The sequence below is a fragment of the Oreochromis niloticus genome, linkage group LG14 (genome assembly GCF_001858045.2).
Source record: "Oreochromis niloticus isolate F11D_XX linkage group LG14, O_niloticus_UMD_NMBU, whole genome shotgun sequence".
Lineage (NCBI taxonomy): Eukaryota > Metazoa > Chordata > Actinopteri > Cichliformes > Cichlidae > Oreochromis > Oreochromis niloticus.
In genome coordinates, this window is record NC_031979.2 from 26260951 (window position 1) to 26277989 (window position 17039).

Consider the following 17039-nt stretch of genomic DNA (forward strand, 5'->3'; position numbering starts at 1 on the left):
TTTCAAGCTTGGCCATGATCCTATCTTTCAGGTCAGTTCCTCTCGCACTCAACGATCCTTCTCCTATCGCACTTGGGGCTTGGTACCCAATCTCGGGTGGGGGTGATGATATCTCCTCCCTGACCTGGCGTCCTGGCTCCCCCTTGCCGTAGCATTTATGTTGTACCTCGTCAATCTCTAGCTGTGAGAGCAGTCCCTTCTTTCGAATGTTGGAACACTGAGCTACTAGTTGTTTCGCCGTCATTGTGGATGTTGGGTATCGAAGAATCCACAGTTCCCTCATCCTATTCACGTAACCCCTTCCGCCAGGGTTACTTGCGTAGTAGCACTCGAATAAAGCCCTGTTTTACGCGGACCTTGTTGATCCGGGCGACGTCCGAGCCGGCATGCCTTCATATTTATCTGTCTCGCTCATATCTGCGGTAGGTTCGCTTAGCATAGGGGGTCTAGCCTTAGGACCCTTACTGGATACAGACGCCCCAGGCAGGAATCGAACTTGCGATCCTCTGCTCCAAAGGCGTGTAGTCTATATGTTGAGGGTGTTAGTAGAGCCGTGGTGGTGGACGGCACTGCGTTATATCAACATATCTTGTCCATCTGATGTAACATAAATAAGATTGCACAGATACCGGCTAAAGGAGTATGAGACAGAACAGAACGCTGTTTGTAAAGCTCTTCATTATTTAGGGTGGATTGCAAAAAAATGGCATTTTGGGCAGTCAGTGTTTTCTCACTGAGCAGGACATACCTGATATAGTAGAAGGAACGCAGCATCTCTTAACTCTTGCTGGATACTCAAACATGCTGTCATAATCTAAAGTGCTGTCACTGAAAGTCTCTGTTTTTACTGCCTGTGTTTTATTAATTGCATTCTTGTGTTTTTGTGGTTGTGTGTGAGTCTCTATAATGTTATATGGTTATGGTTTCCTTTTATCATTCATGTTTCTGTCTCTTAGTGTCTAAGCTTGCGTGCTTTTGCTTCTTAACTTGGTACTGCAGCTAAAAATGAGCTTGTATGGTTGAATCTGGCATATTTGCACGATGAACTTCATGTTAGTGAATGTGCAGGTTCCTTTATAAATAACTTAAACATTCAAAAAACAAATATGGTATTATATAGATCAGTGCATAATATTGAGGAGATCCCAGTGGTAGCACCACCATGGACTTCTGGGAGTGTGGCGTCTTGGCACTGGGATGTTGGCAGTGGATCCTTTGGGTTCTATGGGTTGCACAGTGGGGTCTCTATGGATCCTGCAGATGTTCAGTCAGATTGTGTTCTTGTGCTAATCAAGCCCTGTAGCTACTTCCACTGGCCTGTTTGGGGAGGCTGTTGCCATCAGGGAGTGCTTTAACAATGAGGGTTGTGCTGGTCTGCTAGGTTAGATCAGCAGTAAAGTAATCCCCAAATAAATAGCAAACTAAAGTCTCATAGTAGAACATTGCATTGTAAAGAGGTGATCAGTGGCATTCACTTTGGCTGTCAAAGGTTTTAAGTTTGTGGCTTATTGGCGTGCATTTTAACAAAACAAATACTGTTATCTTATTGTTATCTTAATATAATCACTGCTAATTTGATATAAAATGAGATTTGACAAATTGTGTGTGTTAATATGTACGAAAAGGAATTAAACATAGTTTAACTACAGTTTACGGAACAAAGTAAGGCAGGAACAAAACTGCAGATGCTGAATGATGATAATACAACAGTTCCTATTCCTATCCTTCTAGGTCATTAACAAGACATACTCCTCCTAAGAGTTAGTCCCATGTCTTACATCTTAAATGTGTGTATTCAGGAGAAACATTCACATGCATATGCATATGTCCAGCGATAGATGTGGATTCCACACTTACGTCGTGCTGAACTGCAGCTTGAGTGTGACAGTCAGTGAAAGAGGAAGCAAGCGTGTGAGAGAGGGAGGGAGTGAATGAGAACTGATGGAAAGATATGTGCAGTTGATGTATGAGGAGCTTATATGGAATATAGAAGCTCTGTGTCGTGGTTGCATACGGTTTACTGATGCAGTCTTGTGTGCAGCTTTAATTAGACAAGCCATGTGAACTCTCTAATATGTGTTATTAGCTGCGGTGTGTTTTTCTAAAACATTTATAAATCATCTAAAAATTGCAGTGAGAGACTTTAAAAATGACTGAATGGTTTCTCTGGCTTACAGCTACTGCCAGAGATCCCCTATAATGTGCAGCTCTGCCAGAGCAGCGCCCAGTGATGTTGGTTTGCCCTTTGTGCCTTTGGCAGGCCAAGCTCATTTCACACATCCATCTTCTTTCTCCTCTTGCTGCACGTTCAGGTGTCAGCACATCCACTGCATCCCTGACTGAGCATTGCTTGTCAGTGAAAGGGAACCTAGACATTAAAGAGGACTAAATAATGAAGAGATCTCTGTCAGATTGTTCCTGTACAGAAGAACACAGAGTAGACACAAGGTGCAGCTTTAATTTATGTGCCTTTTTTAGATTGTACAAAAAGAAAGAAAAACAAGCAGGAACTTAAAAAGCTCACAGATATTTAACTGACAGAGAAGTTTTTATTCCTATCTGAGGTGGAAAAGTTGGTAGAAGAAAGGAAGAAATTCAAAATTCTGTTTTAGATGTTTTCTGCAGTGGAGTGTTTATTAGCAGGATGGTATACAGTAAACAGAGTATGAATCTTTGAAATTAAATGATCAAAAGCTTAAGAGAGTACAGCACATAGGACAGCATGGAGACATGATGTGGTAAAAATGGCATCCAAACAGGAGGGGTGGGGGGGTGTCTGCAAAGATGGATGCTGAATTTTTAAAATACAGCTATGTCATAACATGTATATAAACTAAATTAATAGAGAATTTATGTTGGTTAAAATATTATTCATTCAAAAGTAAAGTGTGACAAAGTGTTAGTACAAAAGGTAAATTGAAGTCATCGGTCATTAATGATGTTATAATTATGTAAAGTAAATGGCAACTAAAGCTAACAATCCACCAGAACTGATCCTTCCAATACCTTACAAGTATGTTTTTTAAGTGCAGTAGGGAGCGTATGGACAGCACAAATGTCATACAGTTACTAGTGCTGTGGTCGTTCCTTTAATGCTGAGGAAGAAGGACAAGGATCCTCACAAGCACACGAAAAACTACACATGGAAGATTGCGGCTAGTGTAGCTGCTGCTGCGACTCAGTAATTAAAAAAGGCAATTATGTTCACACATGGAAGTACTTTGCAAGGAAAGGGAGATACTTGATTCACAAAGGTACCATATATATATATGAGTGATGCTTTTGTGCATTTTTGAACCAAGTGAGGATATTCTTCCAATTTAGCAAAACGCCTAAAAGACTGGCATCCAGATCTGTTAACAAAAATTCAAATGCAATGAGTTTCAGTTTAACATCCAGTGTAATATCCCTCTTAAGTTGTCCTAAAACACACGTTACTATTGCTGTTGTGCATTCAACTGTGGTCCATAGGCTAAAATGTTTAAGCTATTTTTATGCAAGCATTGATGCTGTTAAGCTACTTTGCAACCATCTTAACATTTTAATCTGTGTCCTTTCAACAAAATATAATGTTACATTTGAAATAAGCAGTCCACCACTACCTTAAACGATAATCTTTATTTTTTAATTATGGTATCAAATTGTGTATTGAGTGGCATTGATTCTACTACATTTCTGGGATCGGGACATCCCTACACTTCACTGAAGAACCAAAATGTGGAGAACAATGTGGAGACTACAGGTTTGTCTAAATCCAGGATTTTCTGTGTGCAGTTCTTAGGGTTCCACAATCACTTGAAATGTAATCACAATGAGTCACAATAGCTTGCCACAATTAAATGAAACCGATTGAGTGATACTGAAAATGCGTGCTCTGCCAACAGAACGCAAAGCAAGCGTTCCATAAATCACTGCCTGACGACATGTCTGTATGTGCCAATCACAGCTGTTCCCTGAACCCCTCAGCTTGAAGTTGGGTCTGGAGAAGTACCACCATGTTAAAAGACAACTATACCAAACAATTCAAATGTCTGGCACAGTAGAAGGCTAAGAGCTTGCCCTTCGAAGCGGATTATTATTCGTTATTAGGAACTGCTTTGGATTTAGTGAAAGTGATACTAACCACGAACAAATCATATCCAAGCAACACAGCTGACTTATTCAGCCGCTTGCAAAGAGACCATAAACTAATCTGTACTCAATGTTTGAAGGCCAAATAACTGAAGCACCAAGGGGCAGCTAGCTTAATGTTAGCAAAAACTAGCAAGAAAAACTGCCAAGAATTCACAAGCTCGTTTCATGAGAAACATGTTTGTTTGAAATGTTTGTACCATACAGAACTAAAAGGTCTTGGACACACAACCTTTAATTTATTCCACAGTAACTTGGAAGTTTTAGGTATTACTGGCAAAAATTAACTCAGTCCAACACAACTTTTTAAATCACCCAATGACATTTTTTGATTTTAGAGCATTTCCAACGCATCTCATGACTCTCACTGTCATCTACACGTTGTAAAACCATTTTCATTTCCTGTTTTTCTCTTTCCATCATTTTTACTACATTTCCTTCCATTTCTGTTTAAACCCTTGATCTGTGTACAGATGACGCTAACTTCCAAATCAGTGATTACCCAGAATCCCCCACACCATCTTCCATTTTTCCTTCGTATCCTTTGGTATCTCTTTGATTCCAAAACATGTGTCAGTCCCCATGAAATTATGACTGCCGTGTTAATTCTGCATGTGTGTTGTTTATAAAGATGTAGTGATGAGCTCGGGTCGTATCAGTTTATTACATTAAGAGTTTTGGATCCTTAATCCAGTGCAATGCTACCAGTCATAAAATGTTAGTGACTCACTGGTGCTCTTCCTTGCTTTTTAAATTATACTCTGGGACAATGAAAGCTGCTAATATAATTATACTCTTAGATGCACTGCTATAGTTATAATTGTAGTTTAGGTAACTATATAGATAAATATAGCATGCTAACTACAAATAAACGCCTTGCCTTTTCTTTGCTAATACAGTATCATCTTTTTGGACCAAGGTTTCCAGTTTCTTTATAATAATTTCCAAATAATTTGTTCCCATCTTGCACATTCCTCTGTAATCCATTCTTTGTTTCCTTCAATGTCGTTATTTTATTATAGTTTTTTTTTACATTATTATTTACAATATATAGTAGTGTTTTATTTTCAGCAAATATTTCCTAAATAGTTATTTCCTATTCTGATTTGTGTTATTCTTTTGAGATAAAGGCCTTAATCCATATAGTATATCTGACCTTTGATACTCAATTAACAAAGTCTGATTAATAATCCTGTTTCACACATCAGATTATAGGCTTTTCTATACATAACCCATACACCTACACTCTGTTTATCTGTGCATTTTTGAAATTCCTCTCAAATAAGACGGTTTTAAATAAGCAAATTAAATGTAGTTTATGTTACTCATTATTATACTGACACCAATTATAATCCATTGAATTTTTTAAAGTTTGAGAGCATTTTTGTTAATTCTTTAAAAAAATATATTGTTTTTTTACACGTTTTTTTTTTTACTTTCTGCTGCATCTTTCCTTGAGTGGAATAGTTTGTATTCTGTTGTAGTTTAGGTGCTGCATGTTTTAATTGTGCAGGCCCGGATTAGCGCAGTAACACAGATATGTATAGGCACACACAGACTCAGGCTATTTGCTGATGTGACCTTCAGCACATGCAGGCTGGCATTCAATTACCGCCCTGTCAGTGGCCCCTCCAGCCCAGTGGCTGCATGTCCTTGAGATTCTCTCTCCAGCCTCTGTCCAGTCTATATTCCATTACATCCTCCACATCAGGAGCTCTGTCCAGCATAAAGCGCCATTCAGCTCCCCATCACTGAGAAAGCACGCACACATGCACCCACCCACCCACCCACACACACACACACACACACACACACACACACACAGCATTTTAACGTTTGATGTATCCCTTACAAAATCTCTAACTGCAGTGAGCAATGGTTATCCTCGCTCATGTGCTGAATCAAATCCAAACACGAGGTAAGTATTAGATTTTAGTTTTACTGCCTGAAATATTGCTCCAGTTTCAAAAACAATGTTTAGGCTGCCTACATCAAAAATCTGAGCAGAGTTAATCAAAAATTGTCTCTCACTGAACTCCCTTTATTTTCATATTTTGTGTTATTGGGCCTTATTACTGTCAAAACATTTTCCCAGCTCCTCTCTGCCTGATTATTGCCCAAAATTGCCTTGAGAGGCTATTTACGTTACAAATCTGGGACCATTACTGAAAGTACACTGTAGTGTTCTTTTTGTGTGAAGAGCCATTTAACCCACTGCCATTTGAAAAACGCTTTGAGTTGAAATCTGTGGCAGATTTGACCCTGCGTGCCACTGCTGTTCTGTCGCAATGATCCAGGTGCTGGTCTGGTTGACCAACAGCTGCTATTTTATTGATTCATGGTGGTTATGACATTGCTATATGTGAGTCTTTATATTTTCCAATTGTAAAAAAATGTGTAGTATACCCAAAAATTATATCAAATAAACTTTGTGCATTTACCACCTGATTAAATTCAGTTTTGCTGAATCATGTGAAAGCTTGTTTCCAGCACTGAAAATATATTTTTTGCTATCCATAAATCAAATTTTTGGGTCACTATTCATAATTTTCGATAAAAATACAGTGACCGTGTCTTTTCCCAGTAAGGATGTGTTTAAAATCCTCAAACCTCGTTATGAACATTTTCATATAAGAGCTATTTCCTTTACAACACATTAGAACCACTGACTGTGTCTCTCTGCATAAGGAAATGTTTGCATTTACCAGTAATGAGAGGCTTGAAAAAAATGAAAATGAAAAAAAAAGTCAACATTATTGGCATACCTGTTTAGCTGAGCTATATTGTTAGCTACCTGCATGTTGTCTATTTTTGGCAAGTGAAATTTGGAAAAATAAATAAATAAATCCACTTTTTTTTGTTGAACTACTGGCCAGAGGACGAACTTGTGTTTGATTTTAGGGTTAATTGTATCATTAAGGGGTTAGAAGGCATAAAGGGGTTGATTCAGTCAACTGGATTTTGTTGCTGTTGGTTTGCAGTTTTGCAACAAAAAAAAGTAAAATGTTGGACATTTGCAAATGGGCATATTTCGATATCTTCTGACATTGTGTCAGCCAAATGATTCATTGACAAAATGATTTGAGGATATAGAAAAGTCAAAGTCCAAACTAGTATCTAGTTTACACTCTGACTAGCTCACTACCCCTTTATTCCTTTGTGTGCCAAACACAAGAGACGACTTACTCCCTCTGTATTTTGCTTTTGTTCCTGAACTACTGCCCGTATAGAGGATGTATCTTGACAGGTAACTGAATTGTTACCCTTCAGAAATTCATGATCTTAGCAGTAAATCCACTTCAGGCTGAGGACAGAAACATAAAACATAATAGTCTGCAGGATTTATTAGGTGTCTGATTTATGCAGATCTTACTCAACAGATTTCTACCTCTGTGTCTTTGAATAGTTTCACTGTGCAACTTGGGTTCAGCTGACATTTACAATGCCAAAGCAGTCACTAGTTGCAACCATCCTAACTGCATTGATTCCTTTATATCTACAGCACTCTTTATTTGGAAGATCTTAAGCATGGACCCTTGTATCACATTTATGAGTTGTTGAGCGCATAAATATTTCCCCCTGAATAAGCCCTATAAACCCTATCGGGTCGCTGTGTCTCCATTAAGGAAATGAAAGTGGTGACCAAGCCTGTGCTGATTGTTCCCTCATGAGGATCTCATAAAAGAACTTGAGAATTATTGGCCCTGCCATATATTATCTCAAGCCCTGAAAGCCTATTCTGTGTCCAAGGCATGCTCTCTCTGCCACATAGATCCAAAAATAATGTGAGCTAGAAATCTGAGCTGCTAAACTCCTGCAACCTCAACTGTCTGCAGAGAAAACAATGGATTTCAGCAGCATGCACTGCTGTTCCACCGGGTTTGAGCGTGTGCTTTATGTCAAGTGACTCTACTTACTCAAACCAAACAATGTATCCACTGTGCTTCATTATGGATAGGAACTTGTTTCTTTTTCCTCTGAAAGCCTCGAAGTACAAATGCTGAACAATGTTCTACACCCGAAACACTCACTGCATTCACCCCCCAAAAGAGATAGCAAAATGTTCTTTTATGATCACCCGTGACCCCTGGTCTTTGGCTAAGTTTGTCATCATCAAAGAAATTTTAGTATTAGACAAAGATAACCTGAGTAAATACAAAATGCTGTTTTTAGATAATGATTACATTGATTAAAGAAAAAAAAGTTATCCAAACCTGCCTAGCCTTTGATGAAAAAGTAATTTCCCACTAAACCTAATAACTGGTTATGCCACTCTTGGCAGTAAGAATTGCAGTCAAGCATTTCTCATAACTGCCATGAGTCTTTAACATCACTGTAGAGGAATTTTGGCCCATTCCTCTCTGCAAAATCCAGCTATATTAAGGGGTTTTCAAGCATGGACGACCTGTTTAAGGGCATGCCAAAGCACCTCAATCTAAAGTCTGCGCTTTGATTAGGCCGCTCTGAATTCTTCATTTAGTTTTGGACTTGCTGATGTGTTTCAGTTCTTCCGCGTAACAAGGGTCCACCTGAAATTTAGGGCACAAAATGATGGTCAGATCTTCTCCTTCACGATTTTCTGTTTAAGAGTAGAATTCACGATTCCTTCAAAACTATATCAAGTCATCCAGGTCCTGAAACACCAAAGCCATCTCAGACCAACACACTACCACTATCATGTTTGACTGTTGGTATTGTATTAGTTTCATGTAAGGGGGCTCAAACTTTCCAAAAAGTTAAACTTTTGTCTAATCAGTTCACAGAATATTTCCCCCAAAGTCTTGAGAAAATCAAATCAAATCAAGATGTTTTCTGGTAAATGTTAAATAAGCCTTTGTGTTTTGTTTTTTTATCAGTAGTGGTTTTTGCCTTGGAACTTGCAGAGTTTCTTTCTTGTTATTGAGTCATGAACACAGACCTTAGCTAAGGCAAGTGAGGACTGAAGCTCTTCAGATGTTGTTCTGCGCTTTTTGTGACCTCATGGATAAGTTAGTGTCCTTCTGGTAGTCCAGCCACTATTGTCACTAACCCGTTTAGATTGGGAACACAAGGAAACTACTAGCCTGTCTTTGTTTGGAGGTAACACAATCCATCTACTAACATGGATTATAGGGACCTTTACTGTTCCAATGGTGTGTGCCGGATTAAACATTTATCAAGTCAGTGTATGTGCAACTAATCCCAAAAGGTCAACCTGTGGACACACACAATTTAATTCTACTCTCGAGTTTGTATGATGCCATAGAGAGGGCACTTGTTTTGTACGGCTGTCTAAGGCACACAGCTCTGGCTGTGAGTATAGAAAGCCCCACCAACCTATTGTTAAAGTCTTCTGCTCGTGAGGGGCAGCCAATCAGGTAGCTAAAGCAGCTTCTTTCAGACAATGTTTTATGTGTTAAATTATTTTAAACTGTGAATCATGCCAAGCTGCTCTAGTAGAGTCCAAGAAAAAAAATGGATCTGAAAATAATGATCAAAATTCGCCCTCCAATAATTACAGCAGTACAAGAAATATGGTTAAAAAGTGTATTTGGCTGCTTTTTCTGGACCAGTCCAGCTCTTAGTGTTTGGGTGACAAACAGTTTTCAAGAATGCGAGTATGTCTGTTTTCTACATTTTTTGAACCGAGAGCTTTAAGGCACTCTGGGATTCACTGATCTAGAATTCCTCTTTCATCCTTTTTTAAATAGAATTTAACAACTGAATGTTGTGTGATATGCCCCGGGACAGTCACCTGATGGGCGTTGAGGGGGTTATTATAATCGTTGTGAAAGTGTTAGAAATGAGCCTGCAACAGAGCATGTTCAGGTGTGAATTTCAGACTTTTGGCGAGCCTGAAAGGATTAGTATAGCAGATTTCCGATTTTGCTGTGCTTATATGGACTGGACAGGTTTCTGCAGAAGCTCATTAAAAGGCTTGTATCGCTTGCAGGGCAGTTTTATGCCCACAGAAGCACTTTTCAACCATTAGCTCCCTTCAGTGTTCAGTCTTAGCAATCCTTGTCCATTTTGACATGCTACAGTTTACTTATTTTCATGAATAATGTTTTATTACTGACATGATCTAGACGGTACAAAGTGGTGCGTTTATGCTATTTCTTTCCTTTATAACTTCTTTTATAGGCTTGTAAAAATTGCATCACCCCAGTTTTAGGTTATAGGCCATGTTTGAATGGTTACAGGGAGTCATGCACACTTGTTTCATTTAGTTTATGCTGCTCATTAGAGCTTAGTGTTGCACAGTATGCCTGCTTTTCCTTGTGACTAAAGAGGCACAGTAGCAAAGCAGATTCCAGCACTGAAGGCTGTAACTGGCAGACCATATCTCCACTTTAAAAAGTGTAATTTGATTAAATCTGCTCTGTTTCAGTCTAGAATCTGTGCCGGCTGAAACGAATAAAGTGGATTAACTCTGTCAAAGGATAATGCAGATTAAGCTGGTAAACACAATCACTAAGTGGTGCATATGGCCTGTAGGGGTGGAGTCAAAGCTTCATGTTTTTTTGATAGAGGAAATGGGTGAAGAGATTTGCCCTTTTTTATATGCACAGGTGAAAAAGCATGTGTTCATATTTTCAATTGTGACAAGGTGATCCAACATCATAACATACACGCATGGCCGGTGTATAACAGCAGCTCTGCTTGAGCCCAAAATACCTCCAAGTTGTCACACATTTGTTCTTCAGTAAAAATGATCCCTGATAATGCAAACGTTACTGCTAATGAAAGTGTTAAGTTATTCAGCTGGTGTTTCTCTGGAGTGAAACGTCAGCATGTCTCTTGATCCCTGAAGCGATTTTCCCCCTGGGTGAGGGCGGGTGGTCATGCTTGCTCTGACGGTGGAGATACAGCCAGCTCAATGGAAGGCGGGGGTGGCAGCTGGAGAAAATCCATTCCCAGAGTGAGCGTTCTGCTGAGGCAGGTATGCCGACCTTTGAGTCATCTGATAGGTCAACGCTCGGCAGCGTGCCTGGACATTCATGGCTAAACGCCAGGCCTGGTGGTGCTCATAGTAAAGCTCATCTGAGCAACGGCCAGCTATGATCAATGGAACCCCTTGGCAGCTCATTTATTGTACAGTATGGCACAGCCGCAAAACACTCAACCAACAGATGCAGGTGACAGATGACGATAGGCTGATAGGATGAGGGGAGCTGATGAAAAAGTGCTTTCACATGTGCGCGGTCACCGGTGCACTGCCACCTCACTGTACAGTACAGCGCTCTTTGAATAAAATGTACTTTTAATCCATTAGTTTAGTCGATCACGTTGAAGTGCCACCCCAATTATTGTTTGTAAATTAGTCTTGGTTGACTTGAATGAAATGACATTTTCCTGCTTAGTCTGCAGGATTTCAGTGCATGAAGATTTTCCTGCACCTTGTTTTCCTGCATGTCACGCACCAGCTGTGCTGCGATGAACATGAAAATGACGTGTTTGCCACAAAACGTCTTCCTTCTCCTTCCAGGTGCCCACGGAGTGAGAGAGGAGCCCCGGTTTGTGACGGCGCGCGCTGGAGAGAGCGTGATCCTGGGGTGTGACGTGTCCCCTCCCCTGGACGGCCAGCAGCCCCCCTATGTGGTGGAGTGGTTCAGGTTTGGAGTGTCTATTCCCTTCTTCATCAACTTCCGCTTCTACCCTCCTCATGTGGATCCAGAATACACTGGTAAGACAACTGTAGGTCTGGCTAAAGTAAAGTAATGCGGCTACAGAGAGCAGACAAATACAGAAACATTGTGAGTAATAAGTTTTATCCATGATGGATTTAGTCTAAAACCTCTGAATTAGTGTGGACTTGGATGCCTCCTGGGATAAGTGAGGATCAAAATCTTATCAACTGCCAAGCACGCTGAATCTGAGACTTTTTATTGTTGACACTGCAGCAGAAACAACGTCGACAACAACAATTTCACGCTACATACAGCAGCCAAATTGAAGAACACGCCGAGGGACGAGCACACATGTTTATCTGTATGTAATATGAACTGAATTCGAGTGCATATCGAACAGTGAATGGTGCCAAAATCATAGTTAAAGCTGCATATAGGTTAAGATATATTTACCTATTAGCACCTCTAAGACTCTTTACATTGACATCTAGATATAATCCACACTTGATTGTGATGTATCTATCTTGAACTTGCTCATATAAACCCAACTGCCCCATCTAAGTTGTTGATAGGTGGATTCTGTCACTTTTCTAACTGCTTATTTCTTCTCCTTTAATTCTGCATTGAAATAAATCTTTCCCCACATGCCACAGTAATTCTATAAAGACAAAAAAAAGATAACAAAACATCTCATTTTTTCCTCGTTTTAGTTGTTTCACCTTGTTTCAGTAAAGACGTCTTCGATCAACCTGTCAAGTCAGCCCCCGATCTTGTGGCTCATGGCTATAGTAATGATATATTAGTACAGAAACATTGCAATGTTTAGCTCCAAGGGTCCTGCATAACTATAATCATTCGGTAAACATTTCTATGATTGCGCAGGATATAGATTTCCCTGCACTGCTGCAGACCTTATTATGAGCTTTTGGTTGAGAGCGGGACCATTTCTGACAGCCGGTTTCAAACAGATTGTAGTGCAAATGTGCTGTGTACATGTGTACCTCTCAGTCGTATTTCATTGAGAAGATTGACCTGCAATTTCAGCTTGATCCACAGTGTTTTCCCCTCAGAATCGTACTTCAGCTGTTTGAGCATCAGGCGAGTGGCTCATCGGGCACCGAGGCTTTTATGTGGCTCGAGAACGACTGGGTGTTCAGAGCTGTGCAGGAAAAGCAGAAAAAACCAGTCACAATAATTGAATAGTGCATTGAACATGTATGCCGTCCCACACACTCATAAAATATACAGAGCACATAAAGTACAGAGTCAGTAAAGTATATCAAAAAAGCCCCCACATGTACATGTAGAAAAAGAAAAGTAATCTCATGTTAGTAAAGCCTAACAATCTTTGCTTTTATAGAGATGTAACTGGAGTTTAGAATGATTTAGATGAATGTGCCTAATGTGTGAAGCTGTATCTTTTTAATGGGGGATTTATTGCAAGTCTGTTTTTATTTAAGCAGATGTGCAGATGGGGAGCAACATGAGCATCACTCTGTTTTTACTTTACTTGTTTTTTGGTCTACCAGCTCCTGAAAGAATAACCTGGCTGTTAAATGCATTTCTATGATCACTACCTATGTCTTAACCGTGTCTGTCTGCTGCCTGGTGCCGGCACAATACTTAACACTGGGATTTTTCTAAACTTAGCTGACAGTTGTGGCCAAAGTGATGTCCTAAAGCAGTGAGAGTGAACGAAAACAATAAAGCCGTGCGCTGTAAAATTAAAACTACGATGCCGCAGAGCTCCGCAGAGTCGAAATTGAACCGCAGAGTCGGGCGACCCCTTTTAAATTTGATCCGCTGTTAATATAAAATTATTGATTATAGCTGCTTTAAGGTTAGGGTACAAAATGTGTTTACCTCACATTCATCACAGCGTAACACAAGTCAAGACAGTATGTCTGCAGCAGCCTCTGTGCTGAGTCCTTACAGCAGGAAATTGGTTCTTCTGATGTTGCCTCAGCGGCTGTGATAAGATGGTGAGTTGTCAGAACGAGGTCAGGTTTAGCCCTTCGCTTTTCTCACCTCTTTATAAGTACAAAGCTTCTGGCTGACCTGGTAATAGGCTGTGAAATAAATGAAGACGTGGCTTCCCGAAGAAGCCGAGGATTTACCTCCTCAGCTCGAGTGTCCTAAATGTGGACGCGAAAGCGTTTTCTGCTTTTATTTATATGAATCATGTAAAGCGTGTGAATAATACAGCAATCACTAGAATTCTTCCCGGTGGGCTTTTAATGCAGGATCTTCACGGCAAAGAAGCCTAATGGCAGTGACTTGGGAGCGCCCCTTTTTATTATACAGTGGCTACAGTAGACGTTGCAGCTGCTGAAGTGTTTCACTGTTTAGGCTTGTGACTAACAGCTTTTTGTGCGAACAAACAGCACTTTTCAACACTTCACTGTGCTCACTTGGACTCTGCTAGTGGGCCTTTGCCATGTGGCATTAGGTCCACCGTTGAGGAATTACCAGTGAACAGATGCAACTTGAATATGGCCAGTCTCATTACATAGATTAAAGTGTTTCTGGGGATTGCATGTGCATGGTGACAGCGTAATAATGACACTGGACTGCAGTTTATGAGATGCTCCTTTGGGCGCTTAATGGGCCCGTGCGGTCTCAGAGCTCATCTGGGCTATTCCCATGAATCGTTATCACTCAGTATGAATAAAGTTGATGAATAGAGTAAATGTGTGATTATTCCATCACACAGCTGCTACCAAAACAGAGAAGATTATCCATGAATACTGTACTTACTTGCACGCATATTTTTACTGTGATGATTGCACTTTTGATTCCAGCAATCCATTCGGGTTCAATGCATCGGTTTGTCTAGGCCAATCAGTCTTGTTAATTATCCGGTCTTAAAGACTGTTAAGAGACCTATAGCACAATCATTTCGATGTGTCATTCAAATCTAAGACGAGATGTTTTCATTACAGCTGTGTGTGTGTGTTTTTTTGCCTCTTTAACTCAATGCAAAATGCAAAATTATACAGATCTCTCTGCTATCCCGGATCATTTTGTTTGCCAGTTTGTCCTGCAGCTATATGGAAATTATAACATTAAAAAACATCTATTTTTGTGCCTGCTGTAGCAAAGACGCAATCAATAATTCAGATGTGCAGCTTGTGAAATTTTAGTGTCAGATCCTGCCGCTTTGGGACAAGCTGTTGGAAAACTGAATCATATCTCTTTTGCCACCATGTTTAGCCCCAGCTTGCATGTGGATAATACCGATACGTAATAATCAGTAATCTGCAGATGGATGCAGAGATGATGCAATGTGTTGCATTTTTCTTAATATTAAAAATAAGAGGAGTTGTTTAGAGAGTTTGGTTTTGCTTGTTCGGGGCTGAGTTACGAGCAGCCTGTTAGTAGTATTGCATCAATAGTGGACATTTTAGCATGACATAATTCAAAAAATGTAGCAAAATGGGAATTTCTGACAGCCATGCAATACGATGGTCTTAATGTGGTAAAGCAATAAAAGTAAAATAACCACACATTCACGTTAAAAAGCAGCAAGGTGTGCTTGATCCGAAGAGAAACCCTGCGTCCACACTGCAAGCGATGTGGCGACCTGAGATCACAGAAAGTGAATGACATTTGGTGACTTCAAGCAGCCGCTAGCAAAATAACCGCTGGTGATTTGTAGTGGGCGTGACCCAAGATACATTTATCTCAGCTTCCTAGCGAGCGACTGAAGCAACATCCAATAAAAGCACGGCAGCACTGTTAATTGACGTTTGAACTTGTAGTAAATATTTTAGTGGGTTACCGAGGCAACCAGAGCCTGGAACGTTCTCCAGCTTCAAGGCGATGTACCTCCAAGTGTGGACTGTGTGGTAGCTTTAGCATGAAACTAAACCAGGCGGCCTCCCTTGCTTCCAAGCCCAGCACTGTTCACAATATGAAAACTTTCAATGGAAGAGAAATAGTCATAAGGTACAACATGGACTCTGGCTCGACCCTCACCGATCTGACTTTTGGTATTGGGTTTGTTTTGGGAAGAAGCAAACGCAACAATCTACAAAAAAAGGTCTCTAATTAAGCTGATTCAGGGAATTAAAAACTATACTAGCTTAAACACTTTGTTTTCCAAAGTTTTGCAAAGGTGTAATAAAAAGCCAGGTTTAAAGCAGGTAAAACATGAAGATCAGAAGGTCCCAATATTTTCTTTATGATTTTGATGAAGTTGGTGCTTTGGTGCTCTGGATTTATGTGTGCCATTGTTTGCATGTTCAAATGCAAATGGGAAAAAAGATGTGTGAAAAATTAATGCAATATACAATAAAATAACCACTGGTGACAGAAAGTAACCTGAGATAATCTTTTCTCAACCAGTGACTGAAAAATTCTCAAGTGACCAACTATCAGGTTCAAAGGAATGCACGACGAGCGCCTAGCAGTGAGAGCTCATGTAAAGTCAATGATATTCAGCGACTTCAAGCAATGATGGATGGAATAACTGCAGGCAATGTGAAACAGGGAGCCCTGAATTAAATTTTTTAAAGTGACCACCAATAAGAGTGCAGGACTGACAAATGACTGGGTAGTAAATACATAAGAGCGCTACCTAGACAACCAGTCTACTAGCAAACCACGGGGATGTTTGCTGGTGACCAACCATCGGCGACTAACCCAAAAGCAATGTGCACCAGGCTTTAGATTACTGAATTAACCATGATGTGTTGTTTTACTCTATAATGGGGAAAGACTGAATTCCAATTTTTTTGTACTCTTACTACAACAACTTTTTCCTTTAGCCATATTCTTTTTACTCACATTTGAAACTCAGCGGACTTAAAATGTGTCTTTTCTCAATGTGTTTGCCAACTTTGTCACTTTGGATCTTCAGTATTTACTTTTCAAAGCTTTCCTATCTGACATAGCCTGTGATGTGATCTGAACAAGGTGTTGGCCCCTCTGTTTTCACAGCAGACAGAACCCTGTGCTGTGTAAGTGGTGTATACCCAGGAGGCCGATCCTGACGTGGATACAGTGCTGTTAACTCTGTTTACAGCAGCACCCTCTCACTCCTTGACAAACAGAAGCTGAGACTGATCCCTACCCTTCATGCCACCACCCACCCCACTCAGCACTTCAATGCCCAGGCAAAAATAGCCCTGACTTTTTAAAGACGAGCTACCTTTTTACTGCAAGACTGCAGTCCGCGCTCCTCTCGCTTCCTCTGTGCTGTATTGATTTTCCACTAACAAAAAAAACGTCAGTTTTCTACCCCAGCCACGGCAGCAATCCCAGGGTTGGGTATCTATCTATTGCATTTTTGTACTG

The 17039-nt window shown here is 40.2% G+C and overlaps 1 protein-coding gene across 3 annotated transcripts in view; it reads left to right on the top strand.

Moving 5' to 3' along the window:
* Positions 1-17039, top strand: part of igsf9ba (immunoglobulin superfamily, member 9Ba) — a 76094-nt gene that overhangs the window by 11598 nt on the left and 47457 nt on the right. For all 3 annotated transcript variants that reach the window (XM_025898035.1, XM_025898036.1, XM_005459584.3), the window contains exon 2: positions 11600-11797. In XM_025898035.1, the coding sequence (XP_025753820.1) occupies positions 11600-11797 (198 nt within the window). The remainder of the gene's footprint in view (positions 1-11599; positions 11798-17039) is intronic.